Consider the following 17,617-nt stretch of genomic DNA (forward strand, 5'->3'; position numbering starts at 1 on the left):
AACCTATTTCAGTCCAAGTCAAGCACGGCACATTACAACAACAAAAAATCAAGTAAACCAAAGTGATGTATATTTTGGATGTTTTATTTGTTTTGCCAGTTTAAGCTCCATCTGACTGACATGAAGAACAAAAAAAAACATTTTGTTGAAAGGCACATATTAGAAGATGGGTTTACTTGATATAGCAGGGTTAGAAGCTGTCCCACCCACTACTTAATGTCTGATTTATGCAGCGTTATCTTTTTAAAGACCAACTGGTTTCTAAGGCAGAAATGGCCAACGAGGATGATGAAGTGAAAACTAACTCCTTTAGGACCTGTTAAGGTAACTAAATAAAATAAACAGACCTGGGGTGAATCTCAAATGTATTTTCCTTGATTCGGTCATTCTTAGCATCCTCAAAACGTCAGATCTTCTCCAATGCTCTCCTTGCTTGCAACTTACATTTTCAGGAGAAGGTGAGGAAAGAGCTCGCAAGGAATCGAGCAAATTACTTTTGAGATCCTTCCCCAGACAAAAAAATGTGCAAAGTTGTTTTGTACAAAACCAGTTAATCCCCTATGTGGGCTTTCATGCTAAATCCACCATACGCCAGGTATGCTGATATGACTAACAACTCTTGATCAAATCAAATCTAGACTAACTTCAGCACCACTTAAAATCCTGAATCACCTTTTATTACATTTTCTTCTTACTTTCAACTTCATTTTAACCTCTGGTCATTAATACATATGAATCTCATTTAACAAAATCTCTGGTTTGTATTAAATAGAATATCTTCATGAACTACAATGTGATCTGTTAGATAAGTGCTAAATACCAGTAGGGGAGAGTGGGGTAAGTTGAGCCTCGTCTCTAGGAAACCCCAAACAAAATGTATAATTTGACAAAATATTTAGGAAAATGTCATTTTATGGAGTCTGTGAAGGAAGAAACCACATGTAAAAAGTGGTAAGCAAGTTGGGACAAAAAAAAACATTTTCAGCTAGTCAAATGAATTTGAGGTTTCATGATGCTTGAATCTAAACCAAAATGTTTGTCTTGGGGTAAGTGAATGTGTTTTCTTCCCCAGCATAATGCAAAGCATTATCACTGGGATATGTTAAAAAGTACTAAGTGTTTGTTAGGCGTTAAGCTTGGGGTAAAATATGATTAAAAGACAAACAGTGATTGTCATTGTGTTTGGAAATAAAGGTAGACATGGTTTTAAAAAGGTCATGGTAATATTTCATTCAGTACAGAAATGTGTTGGTGGCTTAACCCGGGGTAAGTTGTGCCAAGAGACATCTTGTCCAAAAATATAGTGATGTTTTCCAAAACTAATTTTTACACACGAATTCTGACTATTTCAAGGGATGTGCAACATCCTGAAATATATGTAGATACCTTTTGTTAGAAATAATATATTTCCCTTTACAGAGTGATGCTGAAAGAAACACTTACCCCACTCTCCCCTATACACTTATTTCAGTGAGTATTCAAACATTGATAATACAATAATAATGAATAAATTAAAAGTACAAAGAAATGTCCAACACATTTAAAAAAAGAAAATAAACTTTGTCTTTAAAAAGTGCCCAAACCCACAGTGGGAGGAGGTTGAGCATCAAGGAAAGTGTTTTACAAGTCTCGATTAAATGAAGACAAGTGTAAATAAAGTAAAAAGATGGCAAGTCCTCCCTTTAACAACATAAAACGAAGGACGTTGCCTTTAAGAACACAAACAGTGAGGCTCATAGAGATAGACTCATCTTTGTATACTGCTCCATTATAGTGTCTGTGACAGCAGTGCTATTGAGGCTATCTCCGTTTTAAAGTAGCTCATGTTCTTCAGTGACTGATTGCTCCCAACTCGTGGGAGTCCCCACCCAGTTAACCACTTTAAAATGGTGGAAGCCCTCAATGGCACTGTCCATGCTAAAAACGGGTGATATCCATGCAGAGTCCTCTATCTCTATGGTGAGGCTTCATCAAAACTGTTTGATGTATCACACCCATTGTGTCAAATGTGTTGTGCATCAGATGTACAACCTGAGTGTGTACTAAGCCTTTCCTTACATCCTGGATGTTTTAACAGGAGAGACTCTTTTCAAAAGATTGACCTAAACCGTTCAAACGCAACAGTTGCAGTTTTCCCAGATAAATAGAAACTCACTGAAACGCACTCACAGGTGATCCAAAATGGCATCCATTCTTTCTCACCTTTTTTCCCCTTCAGCCCTTGCTGGGACACCCCTGTCTCCACTCACAGACTTTTGCTGCGTTCAAAACGACTGGTAACTCAGAAATCTCAGACTTCCGACTTCAGTGTCTTCAAGACAACTGGGGGGAAAAAAGAGCTTTGACCTCGTTTTTTTCCAGAGTTCCCATTTGTCTTGAAAGCACCATCTGTCACCATGCACACAATACGTGTACAAGTTGCGTGTGTGCGCACGTTGAAGTTTATTGTCATGTGTCTTGTCCTGGAGGCAGAACGGAGCGATAGGCCAGCTGCAAAGTCAAAATGGGCTTTTTGGTCTTAATTTAAGGTTAGGGTTACGTTCAAAATTAGATTTTTTTAATGCTCGCTAGTGACCACTGCAGCGCTGCCTCCAGAACAAGATTCATGACAAAAAAATGCTATCCTGCAGTGTGTACAGGGCATTAGTTAGGGTTTTAGTCAGAAACACAGCAGACTGGACATAGTTGTTCTATCTAACCACTCTATGGAATAGATTATTACGTCAACAAACATAACACAGAAAGAGGTTCATGAACCTGTGCACTCTGTGATAAGTTCTTTTTTAATTTGTTGAAATAAATATGGCAGAACTGAGAAGATTAAAATGTATTACCGTAGCAGAATATTCCTTTTCCTTTGTCGGTTAGTTTTCCATAAGAATCATTAATCTGATTCAAGAATTCAATCAGAATTGACAAGAATCAACCACAGTGGAATAGCATGTTAAAAGCTGAACAGCCAACCAGCTAGAGCCTAGTAACTCGGCCATCAACCCTGGTTAGAGGGCCTGTTTCCTCCAGTCTCCATTGGAAACTATGGTTAGTGGATTGAGCTCATCGCCACGGCAACTAATCAGGATTTGTTAATGCTGCGAGTGTGTGATGTCACCAACTACAACACAGCCTTGTCAAGTCAAGTGTCAATATCATGTCACAAGATAACGCCACTGTCGTCATGGGCACTCCGATGACAGACTCTCTACACTTTGGTGTCTGCCTCTTCCCCCATCAGGGGTTGTTTAAAGGTTGTGACGAGGCGCTTCTTTCTCTGCTCCTGGGGTTTCGGTTTCAGCTCTGTAGACCTAGAGGGCCGGTCGGGGGCGGAAGGGGGCACAGGGATTGGGCTCTTCTTCCTCGTGGCGGAGGTTGCGCGGCCACTGCGCCCGTTGAGGAGGCCCAGGGCCACGTCTTCAAAGTGGGACATGGGCATGCGCATTGCCTCGGCCATTTCATTACGAGTCACCGCCACAAACGAATTGTCATTGGCCAGGTCGCCAAGACCGCCAACCACTAAGACCTGACGGAGGACATGATACGTACATTGATATGATGTTTACTGTTTCAAACATAGTGTCTCAGGGAGGAACCTGGCACAGAGGAAAAACATGGATTTACATATATAGTTTAAATAACTGATTAACAATCTGTCAATCAGTATCAACGTACCTCTTTGATCAGCTGGTCAGCGGCAGGTGCAGACACAGAGCCTCCTGTGGCCCCTTCAGCTTCCTCTGTAGCCTCCCCTTTAGCTTGGGCACAGCTGGGGAGAGACTGGCTCTCACCGTATTTGAGGTCATAGGGGAACTGCAACAACAAAGACAACACTTACAGTTAGGACATTCATGGAACAACAGAATCATGACTCAGCTAAATTCAATCTGTTTTGTCTATGGCAGGGATGGGCAACTCCAGTCCTCAGGGTCCTGATTGGTGTTCCACTTTTGCCCCAGCCACAGCTAACACGACTGACTCCAATATTTAGCTAATATGATCTTCAGTTTAGAATGCAGTTTAGTTTAATCAGCGGTGTTTGCTCGGGATGGAGAAAATGTGTGACACCACTCTAGCCCGCGAGGACTGGAGTTGCCCATCCCTGGTCTATTTAGTGTTTAAATGGGTTGTATGGGATCTTCAATCTGGTGTGTATTATGTTACCTGAGTCATGTCTGTTCTGATTGGTTTCTGGCTGATCTCAGAGAAGTGTCTGCTATCTACAGGAGACAGACAGAAGAACACAGTTATTTATTGTAGGACACAAGAATGACTAAAGAGTATCCAACAGTATGTCAAATATCATGCAGGGTGATGATGATCAGCAGATAGTAGGATTGATTAGGTGAATAGGGCCGGGATTCAATTCCTAGCGCAGCGCACTAGACAGCCGACAATGTGGCTTTTCAGGGCATTTTTCGGGGAGATCACATTCATAGGAAACACTGTGCATGTCAGCTCAAGTGGAGATGACCTTTGACTGTCAGCCACGCTATAACACGGCCCTTACACAGATTAAATCCCGGCCTAGGCTGATGTTGAACTGACCTGGAGAGCTGCGCTCTGTGTCGACTCTGGAATGGTGCCTGCTCACTTTCGGACTCTCCTCTCTCTCATAAGAAAACCTATAAACATAAAAAAAATCCAAAAAAAATCATATACATACCAGCAAGCAAAGTGTACCGTATCACCCAAATAGTGCTGAATTTGCAAAAGAAGATCATTGATTGATTGGATTCATACAGTGCTTTTCCAAGTTCTCAAAGTGCTTATTAATCTTGGGTCTCCATTCATTCGTTTCTGTGGCAGCAAATGCAGCTTTGGTGGTGCAGCAGCACTCTACTCATAGATTGTTGTAGCTGTTGTGTTTGGTTGAAGTCAGTAACAGTACTCAATTAGCCTGGGGACGACAATACTTACGCGTTGTTGTTGCTGTTGTGTTTGGTGGGGGTCAGGGGAAAGAACTCTGTATTGGGGAGGAAGACGGAGTCTGAGCGACTGAGGGGCAACTCAGCCTCCTCGGGGCGGTTCTCTGATAGCTGTAGGGGACGCTGGCTAGCCATGTGGGAGGGCGAGACACTGCTGGTCTCTGTGGAGAACGGGTCTGAATAGTCCCCGAACAGACCGCCCTGGCGCTGCACAACCAAACACAAACACTGTGGTTAAAACAACCCAGGCACATCTAAACTCAGCAAAAAAAGAAACGTCCTCTCACGTCCTCTCAAACTTAACATGTGTAAATATTTGTATGACCATCACAAGATTCAACAACTGAGACATAAACTGAACAATTTCCACAGACATGTGACTAACATAAATGTAATAACGTGTCTCTGAACAAAGGGTGGGGTCAAAATCAAAAGTAACAGTCAGGACTATCTGGTGTGGCCACCAGCTGCATTAAGTACCGCAGTGCATCTCCTCCTCATGGACTGCACCAGATTTGCCTGTTCTTGCTGTGAGATGTTACCCCACTCTTCCACCAAGGTACCTGCAAGTTTCCGGACATTTCTGGGGGGAATGGCCCTAGCCCTCACCCTCCGATCCAACAAGTCCCAGACATGCTCAATGGGATTGAGATCCGAGCTCTTCGCTGGCCATGGCAGAACACTGACATTCCTTTCTTGCAGGAAATCATGCACAGAACGAGCAGTATGGCTGGTGGCATTGTCATGCTGGAGGGTCATGTCAGGATGAGCCTGCAGGAAGGGTACCACATAAGGGAGGAGGATGTCGTCCCTGTAATGCACAGAGTTGAGATTGCCTGCAATGACAACAAGCTTAGTCCGATGATGCTGTGACACACCTCCCCAGACCATGACGGACTCTCTACCTTCAAATCGATCCCGCTCCAGAGTACAGGCCTCGGTGTAACGCTCATTCCTTTGACGATAAACACGAATCCGACCATCACCCCTGGTGAGACAAAACCGCGACTCGTCAGTGTAGAGCACTTTTTTTGCCAGTCCTGTCTGGTCCAGCGACCGTGGGTTTGTGCCCATAGGCGACGTTGTTGCCGGTGATGTCTGGTGAGGACCTGCCTTACAACAGGCCTACAAGGGTTAGGGTTAGCCTATTGCGGACAGTCTGGGCACTGATGTAGGGGTTGTGCGTTCCTGGTGTAACTCGGGCTGTAACTCGGGTTGTTGCCATCCTGTACCTGTCCCGCAGGTGTGATGTTCGGATGTACCGATGCTGTGCAGGTGTTGTTACACGTGGTCTGCCACTGCGAGGATGATCAGCTGTCCGTCCTGTCTCCCTGTAACTCTGTCTTAAGTGTCTCACAGTACGGACATTGCAATTTATTGCCCGGGCTACATCTGCAGTCCTCAAGCCTCCTTGCAGCATGCGAAAGGCACGTTCACGCAGATGAGCAGGGACCCTGGGCATCTTTCTTTTGGTGTTTTTCAGAGTCAGTAGAAATACCTCTTTAGTGTTCTAAGTTTTAATAACTGTGACCTTAATTGCCTACCGTCTGTAAACTGTTAGTGTCTTAACGACCGTTCCACAGGTGCATGTTCATTAATCGTTTGTGGTTCATTGAACAAGAATGGGAAACAGTGTTTAAACCCTTTACAATGAAGATCTGTGAAGTTATTTGGATTTTTACGAATTATCTTTGAAAGACAGGGTCCTGAATAAGGGACGTTTATATGTTTATCTATCCTGCTTTGATTAAAGATAAAGACTGTGACAGGCTACATTAAATATATGTACAGTGCATTCAGAAAGTATTCAGTCCCCTTTATTACGTAACAGCCTCATTCTAAAAAAGATTCTCTCAATCTACACACTGTACTCCATAATGACAAAGCGAAAACTGTTTTTTTATTTGCACATTTCTTAAAAATAAAAAACAGAAATACCTTATTTACATACAGTACCAGTCAAAAGTTTGGACACACCTACTCATTCAAGGGTTTTTCTTTATTTTTACTATTTTCCATATTGTAGAATAATAGTGAAGACACTATGAAATAACACATATGGAATCATGTAGTAACCAAAAAAGGTATAAACAAATCAAAATCACCCTTTGCCTTGACAGCTTTGCACACTCTTGGCATTCTCTCAACCAGCTTCATGAGGAATGCTTATCCAACTGTCTTGAATGAGTTCCCACATATGCTGAGCACTTGTTGGCTGCTTTTCCATCATTCTGCGGTCCAACTCATCCCAAACCATCTCAATTGGGTTGAGGTCGGGTGATTGTGGAGGCCAGGTCATCTGATGCAGCAGTCCATCACTCTCCTTGGTTAAATAGCCCTTACACAGCCTAGAGATGTGTTTTGGGTCATTGTCCTGTTGGAAATAAAATGATAGCCGCACAAAGCGCAAACCAGATGGGATGGCGCATCGCTACAGAATGCTGTGGTAGCCATGCTGGTTAAGTGTGCCTTGAATTCGAAATAAATCACTGACAGTGTCACCAGCAAAGCACCCCCACACCATCACACCTCCTCCTCCATGCTTCACGGTGGGAACCATGCAGAGATCATCCGTTAACCTTCTCTGTGTCTCACAAAGACATGGCAGTTGGAACCAAAAATTGTCAAAGGACAGATTTCCACCGGTCTAATGTTCATTGCTCATGTTCTCAGCCCAAGCAAGTCTCTTCTTATTATTGGTGTCCTTTAGTAGTGGTTTCTTTGCAGCAATTTGACCATGAAGACCTGATTCACACAGTCCAAGCTAAAACCAAGCCATGAGGTCAAATTGTCCGTAGAGCTCCAAGACAGGATTGTGTCGAGACACAGATCTGGGGAAGGGTACCAAAAACAATCTGCAGCATTGAAGGTCCCCAAGAACACAGTGGCCTCCATCATTCTTAAATGGAAGAAGTTTGGAACCACCAAGATTCTACCTAGAGCTGGCCACCTGGCCAAACTGAGCATTTGGGGGAGAAGGGCCTTGGTCAGAGAGGTGACCAATAACCCAATGGTCACTCTGACAGAGCTCTAGAGTTCCTCTGTGGAGATGGGATAACCTCCCAGAAGGACAACCATCTCTGCAGCACTCCAACAAGCGGGCCTTTATGGTAGAGTGGTCAGACGAAAGCCACTCCTCAGTAAAAGGCACATGACAGCCCACTTGGAGTTTGAAAAAAAGGCATCTAAAGGACAAGATTCTCCGGTCTAGTGAAACCAAAATTGAACTCTTTGGCCTGAATGCCAAGCGTCACGTCTGGAGGAAACCTGGCACCAATTTTTCAGCGGCAGGGACTGGGAGACTAGTCAGGATAGAGGGAAAGTACAGAAATCCTTGATGAAAACCTGCTCCAGAGCGCTCAGGACCTCAGACTGGGGCGAATGTTCACCTTCCAACAGGCCAATGACCATAAGCACACAGCCAAGACAATGCAGGAGTGGCTTCGGGACAAGTCTTTGAATGTCCTTGAGTGGCCCAGCCAGAGCCCGGACTTGAACCCGATCAAAAATCTCTGGAGAGACCGGAAAATAGCTGTGCAGCGATGCTCCCCATCCAAACGAACAGAGCTTGGGAGGATCTGTAGAGAAGAATGGGAGAAACTTCCCAAATACAGGTGTGCCAAGCTTGTAGCGTCATACACAAGACGACTCAAGGCTGTAATCACTGCCAAAGGTGCTTCAACAAACTACTGAGTAAAGGGTCTGAATACTAACATAAATGTGATATTTCCGTTTATTTTTTTTGCCAAAACATCTAATAACCCGTTTTTGCTTTGTCATTATGGGTATTGTGTGTAGATTGATGAGCGGAAAAAATTATTTAATCAATTTTAGAATACGGCAGTTACGTAACAAAATGTGTAAAAAAAAATCAAGGGATCTGAATACTTTCCGAATGCACTGTATATATACAATATGTTATGATATTGTTTTTAACGTCCTTTTTGTTTATAGTGTGTTGGAACCATATTTACTTCCCCAGATGGGATCATAAAGTTTGCTAAACTAAAGGAAAGTGCTCCGTCGGTGTCTCACCCTGTAGATGCCTTCCTCCAGAGACTCCTCCATGGCTCTCTCCATCTCCTCCTCATTCAGCAGGTCTCCTGAGATGGCCCTGTGGAGCTGTGGAGCTGCCTCCTCCTCTATACTCCTCAGACCAGCCTGGGGAGGAGAGGGAGGAAATGGGCGAGGGACAAACAGAGGAGGAAGATGAGAAAAGAGAGGGTGAGAACATTAAGGATACATTTCAGACGACCAAAGTGAGGAGCGAAACAAACATGGAGGGTAAAAGAGAGAGACGTAGAGATTACAGTAGAGTTTGAAATGTTCGACACAAGCAGAAGATGATTTGAGGATGATTTTGAAGCCTAAAGATGGTGTGCAGAAAGGTGTACATCCAAACGAGCGTTGGTTGGTGTCAATTGGAATTGAATTCACTCAATTCAGGAAGTGATTTGAATTTTAAATTCTAAATAGAAAAAATGCTTTAAATAATAGTTTCTCTTTTTCAGATGATTGAGAAGTCATTAGAAATAGATGCACTTTTTTCAGTTGAATTGGAAATTCAGTTTAATTACTTCCTGAATTGACAGAATTCAATTCCAATTGACCCCAAACCTGCTATACAACAATGTGAGGGACTTACCTGCATCTCTGGAGCACTCCCATTAGCACTCTTCTTGGTGGGCCGGTAGCCATAGTACTCCTCTTGACGCTTCATAAACTTACGGAAATGATCCTGGATCAGGAAGGTGGCGTAGAACTTTCCCACCGTCACCTCGTCATCTAGGACATATCCCAATAAAACAAAGTGTCAAAACCCAAACAGAGCTAACTGGAGGCAATTGTCTACGTCGTGGTGGACGGATATCTGTCACAACACCCCTGGTAAACGCAATCCGGCTCGAAGGACCTAGATGAAAAGTCACAGAGGAAAGACTTTTGAAAGAGTCAACAGATCAGATCAACTTTGCAGACCAGGGTTCATCTTAGCATGCTGCTCCATTCTAGGGGCTTTTGTACATGACCTTTCAGTTAGGTAGGGTTCATGTAGGGGTCACAGTGAAATGCTCACCTCCGATTGGTGGGATGACCTGGTCCAGCAGTTTCATACTGGTGCGTTTCCAGATCTTCTTTATAATGGCTCTCAACTCTTCATTAGCCTGCTCAAAGTTACCTAGTCAACATAAGACAGGAAAAACAAAGTATTACATAAAAAAACAAACATAAACATGGAATATTATTTATGGTGTCAGACGGGCGCAGTGCTAGAGACAAGACACCTTCGACACCTTCAGTCTTTATCTTGAGGGCAGTCCTGACCAGGGCAAAAAGGGTGGCATTGAAGGTGACTGTGCCATCGCTGTTCAGGGGCATGTTCATGGATATTAAACGCTGTTGTCAGGGAGAAGAGTGGAACGAGAGAGAGTGGACACCAGTGAGAAGATGTACTGAACACATTTTCAGGCACCAAACCACATCCGTGGTACATGGCAATGGTACCCATTTAAATGGCAAACATTTCATCCAAATAACATGACTTACCTTGCAGGCTGAGCGATGCGGACAGAATTTCCCAAAGCCTAGCGGAGGCTGGATCCTTCGCAGTAGTGTTACCACGTCCAGATGTTTTATACGCCCCCTGCAGAACAAGAGGACAAAATACACTTAGGCACATTGATTTAGAGAGAGGAGCTATATATTAGCTTTGGGTACCAAGACTTAGAGCATCAACTACATACAGATGTCAGGTGAAACTCCTACCAACATGAACTTATTGTGGATTGAAAGGGAATGCCATGGGGCATTGTCCCTGCATTCTTGACAGAGGACTAGTCTCTTTAGTGACATAAATAGCTGACCAGCGCACGCATAACTTGGATCTGGGTTCAGAGATGACTCACGTGGCATCCGGGTCGTACTCGGCCCAGATCTTCTTGAACTCATCCAGATGGTGAGGACCCAGGATGGACCAATCACGTGTCAGGTAGTCAAAGTTGTCCATGATCACAGCCACGAATAAGTTGATGATCTGAGATGGGAGAGAAAGATAACTTAAGACAACAACAATACTTCCTGGAAGAGAAGACAGGAGAGGAGAAAGGACTACTGACCAGGAAGGCACACAGCATATAGAAGGACATAAAGTAGAAGACAGCGAAGCTGGCTCCACAGGTGTACTCCTCCCCAGGTAGGAAGTCAGACTTGGGGTCACACTTCTTGCCGTACATACTGGCCACCATCACTTCCTGCCACGCCTCCCCTGTCGCACAACTGTTGGGAGAATACAGAGGGCATCGGATTCAGTTACACCTGACCATAGGACAATACAACTTCTCGTACATACTAGCCAGCACAACTAGTGTATTCAATAGGACTAATCACTACATCACAGATGGTGTTTTTACCAAGTATATTTCTATCTGAAAGTTCTGTTGCACCCTCCCATAGACACACAGGCACCTCAGTGGTGGATATACAGTATGTGTGAACTCTGACCTTACCTCTGACTGACTCGTTAAATAAGGTTAAATTAAAAAATCCACTCTCTCGCTCTGACTGACTCACCGGAATAGGAGCAGGACAGCTTGGGGGAATGTCTGGAAGTTGTTGTTGCGGTTGATCTGTGTGCCATCCACTAAGGCTATCTTTCCAAACACCTGAAAGGGAAGACTCAAGGGTAAGGGGACCCATAGTGTGTATGTACTTAAAAATATTCAGTTCACTCCTAAAAGTTGACCTGCATCCCGATGACTGCGTAGATGAAGAAGAGCATGACGATCAGAAGAGCCACGTAGGGTAGAGCCTGCAGAACAAACACACATTGAGTCATCCCAACCAGTGATATCCAGTGATATTTACTTAAACTACCATCAGTTCCATACATGGTTGCTGCAACCCAGTAGGAATTGGCTCCAGAACCACCAGTTGGAACCGACCTTCCATTTGGGTCTCGTGTTTCCCTACCCCAAGTTTTGCTCATCACTCTGCTGTTTACGAAGAAATGTGAGGAAGCCTGTAAATTGAGGTTAGGGAAACACTGACTGGTACTGACCTGGAAGGACTTGATGAAGGTCCACAGCAGGTTACGGATGCCCTCTGACCTGTTTAGCAGTTTAACCAAGCGCATCACACGGAACAGACGGAAGAATGTGATGGACACTCTGGCATTCTCAGAATCCTTTAGGTGAATAAAAACACATTGTTTTTATTGTCATTCATTGTCATTCATTCATATCAATGGTATAATTACAGAGTAACTTTGTCAGACTAATACATTTGTAATTGAAAACGATACAACAACAAAAATACTGTCTTACCGCAATGGCCTGCATAGGGTTTGTCTGCTGAAATTCAATCAGAGATCTATATATTAGCCGCAGACGTTATTGTTGCGTTAGTGGATAATTCTATGAATTAGTAAATGTTTATAGATTTAGCATAAATGTCTGTTCATCTCTACAAAACTTCAGGAGGGGGGGGAAGTTATGATACACAGTTATTAATAGATACATTTAGCATGCCAAATACAAAATAAACTTCCAAGGCCTACTATAAATGTAGACACAAACATCAGTACTTAACGTGTTGATGACATTAAATCAGTTAGTTAGCGTTAGACACGCTCAGAGAAGAGCCATACAGTTACAAACCAAGTCAAGAGAATACTGACCAAATCCTTGATGCAATTCTATGGTAAGCAATGTCTAACCCAATGTCTAATTAGCTCCTAGTGCAACAAGATGCCCCATAGGCTGGGTCCGCTATCTCTCTGTAAGGGCGCATCCAGCTAGGGCCTCACGGGCACAGTAACAGACAACTAGAGTAGTGCTCACAGTGCTCAGCACACAGCAAGAAGGCCCATGCAGATACAGATGCAGTGTAAAGTGATATTTACAGCACAGCCATGGAGACAGTACAGTCCTCCACTAGAGGCCAAGGCAGTCTGGAGAGAGGGGGGAGAGAGAGAGAGAGAGAGAGAGAGAGGGAGGAGAAGAGGAGGAAGGGGAGGGGATGGTGGGTTAGACAGGTGGATGGAGGTGAGGGAACACTGGAGATGTTTATGGGTGACGGTTCAGAGGGGAGAAAACACAGGAGTGCGAGTTGGATGAAGACAGAAACAAACGAAACCTGGTGCTTCACCGAGTGAAAGGAGAGGGGGAAATAAAGACATGAAAACAAGGTGATGTTCAAAAATGCTGTAGTATTTCCTGTCATAGCCTCACTTCACTGAACTCAACTGGATGAGATGATACCGACGATAGAATATTAGTCCTTGGCGCAATATTAAATCAACATGTAACATAGACATTCCAATGGAAGGGAGTGGAGATGATGTGGGGCGTGGAGGGGCGTGTGTCTGACAGTGGTACTAACCAGGTCCTGCTGTGAACTAGTGGTGCTTCCCACAGCCTGCTGCTGTGAAGCCAGGAGTTTGTGTTTCTGGGTCACAGTTGTGAATACGTTGAATAAACACAATCACATTGCATGGGAGCGTCTTATAAAAGATCACACCAGGTTCACGTTCAGTTGGGAGAAAACATTCGGAAACATTTATTGTTGCAAGACGTTCTGCTACTGAACACGGCCAGTATCTACTACCACCGTACGACTTGCATAGGTGTGCAAACGTGGCTGCCGCTGTTCTGTGTACTCACGTCGACCTCACTCAGGATGACATCGACAACACTGCCGATGACGATGAGGAAGTCAAACACGTTCCACGGGTCTCCAAAGTAGCCCTGGGATACACAGATTACACAGGGGCATGGAGAAAAAACGATTCTGGAAAACGAAGAACCCCCAGCATACTTAAAAAGACAGACTAAACATTCTACAGTTAACATTCCTGCCAGCCCAGAGACTGGGCCTGCGCCTAACCCTACCTTAGCTTTGAAGGCAATGAGTTTTAGTATCATCTCCACCGTGAAGAGGACAGTGAAGATCATGTTCAGAGTGTCAGACAGCTTGGTCACATGGGCTGACTGGTTACAGTGCTGCATGGTGGAAATACACAACAAACCCATTGAGGAAATAGCATAACAGCATTTTGACTATGTAATACCTCCAAAATATCTGCCACGAGGAACCAAGAGACAAAACACCAATTAGTGCTACAAAGATCAGAATTGGGCTGCCTGTCTAAACGCAGCCAGATGCGTTGAGCACGAACAGAATAGAATGGATGTGTTCTAGATTTACCTGCATGCCGAGACACAGCGTGTTGAGCATGATGAGGAAGAACATGGCGTACTCAAAGTAGCAGGAGGTGACTATGTACCACATGTTGTACTGATAGTGGTTCTTAGGGATATAACACCGCAGAGGCTTGGCTTTCAGAGCATACTGCACACACTGACGCTGAGGAGAGAGAAGTCAAGTCAAGGCAGTAAAGCCCCCGTATCTGTTAAATAGTAACAGGCCAAATGACATAAACTTGGATTGTTGCGTAAATCTTGCATTGAGCAGCGCATGGAATATTTACATGGACATTTCTGTCAAGCACACAGATCTCAAAGAGAGTACTTGCAGATAAGAATACTCTGTGACTCCGTCAGGCTGTCGATCACAAAGAGTTAAGAACACATTGATATGCTTCGCCAGCTTACCTGGTTCTTGTCGAGCTCACAGTTCTTATACTCAGACTCTCCCTGCTCCTGGAAGGTGACGATGACGAAGCCGACGAAGATGTTCATCATGAAGAAGGCGATGAGGATGAGGTAGACGATGAAAAAGATGGAGATATCCACACGGTTGTTGTAGACTGGGCCCATATCCTCCCTGTCTGAGTCTATGGCTTTATACAACAGCCTGGGAGAGGGGAGGGAGGGAGAGAGGGAAGGAAGGAAGGAAGGAAGGAAGGAAGGAAGGAAGGAAGGAAGGAAGGAAGGAAGGAAGGAAGGAAGGAAGGAAGGAAGGAAGGAAGGAAGGAAGGAAGGAAGGAAGGAAGGAAGGAAGGAAGGAAGGAAGGAAAAAGAGGAAACAATAAAAGGAGAGAGAGAAAAGAGTAAAAAAAAGACTTTCCTTGTAAGAAGAACATGAAAGAGGGATTCATTTAATAATGGCTATATGTCTTGCAGTACCTAGTCTGGAATCCAAACTGAATATTGCTCAGTCTCACTACTGTTTCACTTCACTGATCTAGCCTGGAACCATTCAATACAATGAAGACATGTCCAGTTCCAGGCTGAATCAGCACAGTGAAACAACAGTGAAACAGTGACACTCGAACAGGAGTTGTGGTCCAATTCCATTTAAACTCTAAATTCTAAATGTTCTTCACAGAAAACCATCGTGGAGAATTGGAATTTCCGTTACAGTTCCTGAATAGGAGTTGAAATGGAATTGAGCCCCAACCCTGATTCAGCCAGTTCGCCTTCCAGGCTGGGTAACTCACTGTGGCCACCCTTCAAACGTGGACACGGTAAACAGAGCCAGCATGCCGTTGAGGACGTTGTCAAAGTTAAAGTCACTGTTGATCCACTCCCTGTGGGCCAACACCATCTCCTGAAGACTGTTCTCCTGGTGCTTCAGGAACACACCCCTGGGGGAGAGATGTAGTATTCGATTATCAGTGCTATGTCAATGAAGTTGGATTGAATTGAGAGAGAAAGGGAGGGCGGACAAGGAAGGGAAGGAAGCGAGAAAGAGGGAGAGGAGGATGGGAGGAGAGGATGGGGTTGGAGAAAAGGGAGGAATTCATAATAATGCCCAATGGAATGAATAAGGGAGAGTTAAATAGACTGATAATAAAGCTGTCTTACCGGCACGTGACCTCTGTCATTTTGGAGGGGTCTGAGCAAGTGTAGAATTTACCCTGGAGGAGAGCACAACATAATCATGAGCTAAGTGATATAAAGTAATGCACAACCTTTACAGTTTCTACTACATATTTAGAGTAATTTGAAATATGATAACTAGCAACCCTAACCCTTAACCACAATCCTAACCCTAACCTCAACCTTAACCCTAACTTTAACTTCATGTCCACATCCCCGTTCAACCCTAACCCCAACCACAACCTTAACCCTAACTTCATGTCCACATCCCCGTTCAACCCTAACCCCAACCACAACCCTAACCCTAGCTTCATGTCCACATCCCCGCTCAACTCTAACCCCAACCACAGCCATAACCCTAGTTTCATGTCCACATCCCGGTTCAACCCCAAACACAACCCTAACCCTAGCTTCATGTCCACATCCCTGTTCAACCCTAACCCCAACCCTAACTTCATGTCCACATCCCCATTCAACCCTAACCCCAACCACAACCCTAGCTTCATGTCCACATCCCCATTCAACCCTAACCCCAACCACAACCATAACCCTAGCTTCATGTCCACATCCCCGTTCAACCCTAACCCCAACCACAACCCTAGCTTCATGTCCACATCCCCGTTCAACCCTAACCCCAACCACAACCATAACCCTAGCTTCATGCCCACATCCCCGTTCAACCCTAACCCCAACCACAACCCTAGCTTCATGCCCACATCCCTGTTTAACCCCAACCACAACCCTAACCCTAACTTCATGTCCACATCCCCGTTCAACCCTAACCCCAACCACAACCATAACCCTAGCTTCATGTCCACATCCCGGTTCAACCCTAACCCCAACCACAACCCTAGCTTCATGTCCACATCCCGGTTCAACCCTAACCCCAACAACAACCCTAGCTTCATGTCCACATCCCGGTTCAACCTTAACCACAACCATAACCCTAGCTTCATGTCCAAATCCCGGTTCAACCCTAGCTTCATGTCCACATCCCCGTTCAACCCTAGCCCCAACCACAACCATAACCCCTGAGCTGGCTATGACCTCAAGTGTTATGTCATCTACCTACTACTCTGCATACATTATTCAATCTCACATTGAGGAGCTGGACCCCTATGCAGTCTAGCATATTATAAATCATAATAAAGCCACTGAACTGTCTAGGACCTTGCTGTTCTGTGTCATATGTGAGCTTCTGCATATAGCCACACCATACAGGTTGAACCATACCTTGAAGAGCTGGACCCCTATGCAGGAGAATATGAAGTCGAGCAGCATGGTGACCAGGACGATGTTGCCGATGGTTTTGATGGCTACAAACACACACTGGACCACGTGCTGTGAAAAATATTACACATACAGGTCAGATCACCAGCTGTGTGGCAATGCATTTCTATAGAAATACGTGTGTGTGTGTGCGTGTGCGTGTGTGTGTGGTGTACAGTACCTTCAGGCCCTTGGCTCTGTTGATAGCCCTTAGAGGTCTCAGCACCCTCAACACCCTGAGAATCTTCACCACTGAGATGGCACTGGACCTAGAGTCCGACGGCAGACACATGACAGCCTTCACAATGTGCTCGTCCCAGCAGGCGAAGCTGGTTGAAATGACGTCACGCGTGTATCTCTACAGCGCTCTATTGCATCTCTACGGCGCCACTCAGACATCGAGAACGACACCGAGTGTACAAAACCTTTATCGAACACCTTCCTACTATTGAGTTGCAACCCCTTTTTTTCCTGAACAGCCTCGATTCGTCGTGGCACGGACTCTACAAGGCGTCGAAAGTGTTCCACGCGGATTCAAGTGATGTTTTAACAGGTGACATCAACAAGGGATCACAGCTTTCACCTGGATTCACCTGGTCAGTCTATGTTATGCAAAGAGCAGGTGTTTCCAACGTTTCGTAAACTCTGTGT

General features: G+C 44.7%; 1 protein-coding gene across 6 annotated transcripts in view; it reads right to left on the minus strand.

Moving 5' to 3' along the window:
* Positions 1–63: 63 nt before the first annotated feature.
* The window catches only part of LOC110491948 (dihydropyridine-sensitive L-type skeletal muscle calcium channel subunit alpha-1), a 39,298-nt gene continuing 21,744 nt past the window's right edge, over positions 64–17,617 (minus strand). Inside the window, exons 21-45 of one of the 6 annotated variants that reach the window (XM_090202756.1) lie at positions 17,148–17,235; positions 16,931–17,038; positions 15,683–15,735; positions 15,316–15,462; positions 14,528–14,729; positions 14,121–14,279; positions 13,805–13,915; positions 13,577–13,660; positions 12,817–12,864; positions 12,239–12,265; positions 11,974–12,099; positions 11,659–11,724; positions 11,487–11,578; positions 11,033–11,192; positions 10,823–10,950; positions 10,464–10,560; positions 10,202–10,313; positions 9,994–10,095; positions 9,565–9,704; positions 8,955–9,080; positions 4,912–5,126; positions 4,540–4,616; positions 4,156–4,211; positions 3,667–3,804; positions 64–3,517 (exon numbers count right to left, since the gene is read on the minus strand). In XM_090202756.1, coding sequence (XP_090058882.1) covers positions 3,200–3,517; positions 3,667–3,804; positions 4,156–4,211; positions 4,540–4,616; positions 4,912–5,126; positions 8,955–9,080; positions 9,565–9,704; positions 9,994–10,095; positions 10,202–10,313; positions 10,464–10,560; positions 10,823–10,950; positions 11,033–11,192; positions 11,487–11,578; positions 11,659–11,724; positions 11,974–12,099; positions 12,239–12,265; positions 12,817–12,864; positions 13,577–13,660; positions 13,805–13,915; positions 14,121–14,279; positions 14,528–14,729; positions 15,316–15,462; positions 15,683–15,735; positions 16,931–17,038; positions 17,148–17,235 — 2,980 coding nt within the window. In that variant the 3' untranslated portion in view covers positions 64–3,199. The remainder of the gene's footprint in view (positions 3,518–3,666; positions 3,805–4,155; positions 4,212–4,539; positions 4,617–4,911; positions 5,127–8,954; positions 9,081–9,564; positions 9,705–9,993; positions 10,096–10,201; positions 10,314–10,463; positions 10,561–10,822; positions 10,951–11,032; positions 11,193–11,486; positions 11,579–11,658; positions 11,725–11,973; positions 12,100–12,238; positions 12,266–12,816; positions 12,865–13,576; positions 13,661–13,804; positions 13,916–14,120; positions 14,280–14,527; positions 14,730–15,315; positions 15,463–15,682; positions 15,736–16,930; positions 17,039–17,147; positions 17,236–17,617) is intronic. The other 5 variants (XM_090202758.1, XM_090202759.1, XM_090202757.1 and 2 more) reach the window with 5 other exon arrangements.

This window comes from Oncorhynchus mykiss, chromosome 16 (assembly GCF_057628025.1).
Source record: "Oncorhynchus mykiss isolate SJ-2025 chromosome 16, ASM5762802v1, whole genome shotgun sequence".
In the NCBI taxonomy this organism is placed as follows: Eukaryota; Metazoa; Chordata; class Actinopteri; order Salmoniformes; family Salmonidae; genus Oncorhynchus; species Oncorhynchus mykiss.